At 60.2% G+C, this 5,698-nt stretch overlaps 1 protein-coding gene across 1 annotated transcript in view; it reads left to right on the top strand.

Moving 5' to 3' along the window:
* Window positions 1-4: 4 nt before the first annotated feature.
* Window positions 5-5,698, top strand: part of LOC103798060 (caskin-2-like) — a gene marked incomplete at both ends in the record, with an annotated part of 6,010 nt that continues 316 nt past the window's right edge. The window contains 14 exon segments of the mRNA XM_009070304.1: window positions 5-130; window positions 264-359; window positions 1,238-1,368; window positions 1,588-1,696; window positions 1,831-1,939; window positions 2,233-2,327; window positions 2,409-2,631; window positions 3,322-3,443; window positions 3,903-3,957; window positions 4,081-4,187; window positions 4,400-4,510; window positions 4,627-4,728; window positions 4,971-5,109; window positions 5,438-5,697. Coding sequence (XP_009068552.1) covers window positions 5-130; window positions 264-359; window positions 1,238-1,368; window positions 1,588-1,696; window positions 1,831-1,939; window positions 2,233-2,327; window positions 2,409-2,631; window positions 3,322-3,443; window positions 3,903-3,957; window positions 4,081-4,187; window positions 4,400-4,510; window positions 4,627-4,728; window positions 4,971-5,109; window positions 5,438-5,697 — 1,785 coding nt within the window.

The raw sequence follows: 5,698 nt of genomic DNA, 5'->3' as shown, positions 1-5,698 counted from the left end.
CTACGCAGCCTGGCAGGGCCGCGTGGAGCCGGTGCGGGTGCTGCTCCGCGCCGCCGCCTCCGTCAACATGGCATCGTTGGATGGGCAGATCCCACTGCACCTCTCCGCGCAGTACGGCCACTACGAGGTGGTAAGTGAGAGCCCAGTGTCACCCCTGTGCCCAGCCCGGGGCTCTCTGGGGGTACAAACCCCGTTGTGCTGGGTGGGAGGGAGGAGGAGCCTGGGGTGGTGCTGAGCCTCTGTACCGTGCTGCTCCCCCACAGTCGGAGATGCTGCTGCAGCACCAGTCCAACCCCTGTCTCATCAACAAGGCAAAGAAAACCCCTCTGGACCTGGCCTGCGAGTTTGGGAGGCTGAAGGTGGGTGCTGGGGAGTCTGCCCTGTGCTGGTTGTTTCTACAGGGGCAGTTTGGAGCTGGCTGGCTCCTTTAGGAGAAAAGTACTGGGTTTGACCATGACTGCTCTCCCCCCACCGCAAGACTCAAAGCCTGGCAGGCAGCACCTGCCTCCTCCCATGGCCAGACAAGGCCAGATCCTGAACCTGGGAGCTGGGAGTTTTGCTCCTGACCTCATAGCAGGGCAGCGTCAGGCTGGGAGAGAAGCCAGAAGTCCTGGCTCCTGGTTCTCCACAGCCTCTCCCCGCCCACCCCAGCTTTGCTCCTGGTTAAGCATAGATAGGTTGAGCTGGCTAATCCCAGCAAGGCTTGAGCATTCAGCCCTGCTCAGCTGCTCCAGGTCCCCAGCACAGCTCGTGGGGACAGGGCCACCCTGTGCTCTGGGAGACCCTGGCCCAGCCAGTACCACCAGGCTGGGCTGGAGCACGGCCAGCCAGACTGTTCCGTGCCCCACCAGGAGGGGACCAGGGGGATATTTCCATTTTTGGAGTATCTATAATGTCTGCAGCTGTAAACAGGGCAGTAAAAATAACTCCTCTGTGCCTCTGGGTTGCCCTGAGACATTGAGAGTCGCTCTGGGCTGGGAAGAGTGGAGGGTTTTAGGGCTTGGTCTGAAAAGCTCGATTATGGGAAGACTATTTCTAGCTGGTGTGACCTTTTACATCCCCTCACGACAGTGTGGCCGTGCCAAGCACTCTCTGGCTTTGGCCAGGCCCTGGGGCTGTGGATGGAGGGGAGAGCAGTGGGATGGGAAGTGGTGGGCTGGCCCCAAGGGTGAGCCCCTCTCTGGGAGGGTGCAGGTGAGGGCACCTGTACCCTGCTGCTCACCTGTGTCCTGTGCAGGTGGCCCAGCTGCTGCTAAACAGCCATCTGTGCGTTGCCCTCCTGGAGGGACAGTCCAAGGATGCCACTGACCCCAACTACACCACACCACTGCACCTGGCAGCCAAGAATGGGCACAAGGAGATCATCAGGTAACCCCCTGCCAGGTTGGGGCACTGCCCTATCCTGGAAAAACCCATAATGGCTTCAGTCCCACGTTCTCCCAAACCCACCTCCCTGCTGCAGGATCAGCCCCTCATCCCCAAAGCAAGGTGCAAGGTGTTCTCGTCCCCTTCCCATCACAACTCAGCCAATTGCCTGACCCTGATGCCTGTGTCCTGCTGTTCATGCCTCTCCCTCCTTCCTCCCAGGCAGCTGCTGAAGGCTGGGATTGAGATCAACAAGCAGACGAAGACAGGCACAGCCCTGCACGAGGCCGCGCTCTACGGCAAAACAGAGGTGGTGCGGCTGCTGCTGGAGGTGAGTGTGGTGGGGACAGTTCTGCATGGGGGGACAGGCCCCAGGGGTCAGCCATCACCCCTTCCCCTCGGTCCCTCCTGTGGGTCCAGCAGCAGCTGGGGGGTCTGGCTATGACCGCGTCCCCTCCTGGGCAGGGCGGTGTCGACGTGAACATCAGGAACACCTACAATCAAACGGCACTGGACATCGTCAACCAGTTCACCACCTCACACGCCAGCAAGGACATCAAGCAGCTGCTGAGAGGTGAGGTGGGAACAGAGCTGAGAGCAGCTTCTTCCCCCTGGGACCTGCCTGGGGTCCCAGTGCTCCTCATGAGCAGCCTAAACCAGCCCATGAGCACCAGCATCCCAGTCCTGAGTCTTATGTGTCCCCGTCCTACCCATGGGAAATACGTGGGGATCGAGTCCTTCCTGCAGTATTAATGTTTTCTTTACCTCTTTCCTCGCTCTTGCTTTCTCCCTCTGCCTTCCCTGAACTGCTCTCTTTCCTCCCTGCGTCCTGGCACCCTCTTTCTTCCCTCTGTCCCTTGCCTTCAGAGGCATCAGGAATCCTGAAGGTCCGAGCTTTGAAGGATTTTTGGAACCTCCATGACCCAACTGCTCTCAACGTCCGAGCAGGAGACGTCATCACGGTGAGGAGGCTCCCTGCTCCCTGTCCTCCTGCTCCACCATGGCCCTGGGGACCAACTGCATCCCTCTTGTCCCTGTGGCAGGTCCTGGAGCAGCATCCGGATGGGCGATGGAAGGGGCACATCCATGATGCTCAGAAAGGCACCGACCGAGTCGGGTACTTCCCCCCCTCCATTGCAGAGGTCATCAGCAAGAGAACAGGTCAGTATCCATCCTGAGCACAATCCCTGTGTGAAACCTTCCCAGCATTCCCAGCACCTCCTAGGACAGGTCCCCACCACCCTGGCTAGGGTCCCCACCCCCCTGGCTAGCTAGGGGGGAGGAGAAGGACTCGGGTGGGCACAGGAGGGTGTGCCACCAGTGGGGGTTGATGCTCAGCTATCCCCACCCTGCGCTGCCACCCGCACGAGCTCTGACCACGCGTGTTTTGTCTTTGAATGCAGGCATGGTTGTCCCCTGGGCCCCCCCCCCGGCGGGCTGCAGCTCCTCCCCGACGAGTGTCCTCACCAGGCAGCCCCGAGCGGCCACCTCACCCTAACCCGGACGGCCCCGGGCCCTGACAGCTCAGGTCAGGGCAGCAGCTGGGCACCTTCCCCTGTCCCCAGCCCTGCCTGGGGCATGGGGACGTGGGGGAAGGTTCTCCTTCATCCTCTCAGTGGGGAAGCAGCCAGATGAGAGGGAGCAGATACAGGGAAAGGGAGTTTAGGGGAGCCCATAGAGCAGCCCTTTGGCTCTCCGTGTCCTCAGCCAGGCTGCATCCCTGAGTCCCCTCCACGCGTCCCTTGACCAGGCCCCCCATGACCAGCTGAGGTCACCCTGTCTGTGTGGTGCATGCTGGGAGGTGGGAGGGAACTGGTGCATCGTCTGTGGCCGGAGGGATCTCGTGGGAGTCTGTTTTTTACTGGCATCACTGTGTTGGCACACGGGACCTCTGTGCCCTGTGTCAGCTCCAATCCTGGGGCATTGCTGATGGGTCTTCTTGCCTGCCCTGAGCAGCAGGAGACAGGAACAGTGTGGGCAGCGAGGGCAGCATCGGCAGCATCCGAAGCGCCGGCAGTGGCCAGAGCACCGAGGGCACCAATGGGCAGAGCACCAGCATCCTCATCGAGAATGCCAGGGTAGGTGCCAGCCCTCACTCCCTCATGCTGCTCCCTGGGCCAGCTCAGGCTGGAGATGGAGCCCCAGACCCTTCCCTGTCCCCCCCAATCCCTCCTTTCAAAGGAAGAGCATCTGGAGCTGAACTTCCTCCACCAAACACCTACTTGCTTCCAGGACTCAGCGGGGAGATGCTCCTGGGGGGTCCTCACTTGCCCCCCAAAGCGCAATTGGCCTTTTTGAGTGGAGCTAGAGGCTGTGGTTGGTACCACACAGCATCTCCACTGTGTCCTGTGTCATCTGGGAGGAGAAGAATGGCAGTGGGCCAAACCCTGCCCAGATCTCTTGCTGGGGATTAGCCCTTTGCAGGGTGAAGCTGTGCCCAGCAGCCCAGCGTGGGGACCTCTCTCTGCTCCTGGGGGTGCAACAGAGCTTGTCTCTGGCGTGGGGTCCCAACTCCACTCACTCCTCTTCTCCCACAGCCACTGCCCTCCACTGGTGATGACCTCCAGCAACACCTTTCGGGATCGGAGCCTCGCAATGGGCAGTTGACCACCCCAGCAGGTGAGGACTGTCCCAACTCCATGAGGCCTTGGAGACAGTGTTGCCCTGGCCCTGGGGGCTGCTCGCTGCTCAAGTGCCCCCGTGACAGTTCTCTCTCCTCCCTGCCAGGGCCACAGAGCATCCAGACCCCAGGCAGCTGCCCCCCTGGGGACAGGGTCTTCTCCCACCAGTTCTTGCGTCCTGAGCAGCTCCTTGAGGGGAAGGTAACTGGGACAGCTGGGGAATGGTGTGCTGGGTGAGAGGGCCATGTTTGGGTCTCTCAGCCCAGCTCTCACTTCACTGGGGATACAGGGAACTGGGTCTTGAGGTCACTGGGGACAGGTGGGTCCTGTCCAAGGAGATCCTGGAGCAGCCAGGTATTTCCAGCCCCTGCAGCCACCGTCACAGGCTGTTCTGTGTCCCATCCTCTCCCCAGGATGCAGAAGCCATTTACAACTGGCTGAGAGAGTTCCAGCTGGAGTCATACACTGCCAACTTCCTCAACGCCGGCTACGATGTCCCCACCATCAGCCGCATGACCCCGGAGGTAAGGCAGATCCTTCACCACCCCAGCCAGCACCCCCTGAGCTGCTGGCAGCAGATACCCACTGCCCTCTGCTCCCTGAGCCACTGCTGACCATGGCCACACTCTGCTCCTGTTAGGATCTGACAGCCATCGGTGTGACTAAGCCAGGCCACAGGAAAAAGATCTCCACGGAGATTGGGCAGCTCAGCATCGCCGAGTGGCTGCCCAGCTACATCCCGGTGAGTCCCTGGCACTGGGGCTTTGGTCACCCTCTTTTTCCAGGTCTTTTCTCAGAGCTCTCACCCCAAGACAGGACAGGAGGGGGGCTATAAGTAAATACATGCTGCAATGCCTTTGACTGTGTCAATGCAGTCAGAGAGGCCCTAAAATTGAGGTCTCCTGGGCAGGACCAGGGAGGGGGATGGATGAAGGTGCTGCCTGTGCCTCGATGCTCACTGCAGCATCTCTGTGCTCTTCCCAGGCTGACCTGATGGACTGGCTCAGTGCCATTGGGTTGCCCCAGTACCACAAAAAGCTGGTGAACAATGGCTACGACTCCATCACCATCGTGACAGATCTGACGTGGGAGGATCTGCAAGAGATTGGCATCAACAAGCTGGGTGAGTCCCTCCTGCCACGCTGGGGTAGCCCTGGGCAGCCAAGTTTCCCACCCAGGTCCCCATGCCCTGTTCTCCCTCGGGCTGGGAGGTGCAGGCATGTCCTGAGCACCTGGAAAGGGCAGTTCATGGCTGTCCCTAAGGACTCTCCTTGGCAGGCTGGAGCTGGCCCAAGCCAGGTAGATGCCAGCAGTAGTTTGTCTCCTCCCATAGGCAGAGTTTGGATAACCTGGAGGCCTTTGCCCTGGTTGGTGACGTGACCATGACTCTTGGCCAGGAAACAAAGGCCTTGGGGGCCAGACCCAACCTAATGTCCCTTTCCTTCCCACAGGCCACCAGAAGAAGATCATGTTGGCTGTCAAGAAGCTCAGAGACCTCCGCAAAAGCCTCAACCAAGCAGAAGCAACTCTGGCAAGACGCAAAGTCCCTGGTTCCCTGGACATTGTCACCATCGAGTCACTGGAGAACGGGGAGTGCCAGTCCCCACACACCCCCAAAATGACAACCTTCCAGGACAGTGAGCTCAGCTACGAGCTCCAGACAGCCATGTCCAACAGCTGCCATGAGACACTTGGCATCAAGAGCAGCCAGG

This window comes from Acanthisitta chloris, unplaced genomic scaffold (genome assembly GCF_000695815.1).
Source record: "Acanthisitta chloris isolate BGI_N310 unplaced genomic scaffold, ASM69581v1 scaffold35782, whole genome shotgun sequence".
NCBI classification, from domain to species: Eukaryota; Metazoa; Chordata; class Aves; order Passeriformes; family Acanthisittidae; genus Acanthisitta; species Acanthisitta chloris.
Note: the sequence above shows the minus strand (reverse complement) of the source record. Positions and strands in the feature narration are given on the sequence as shown.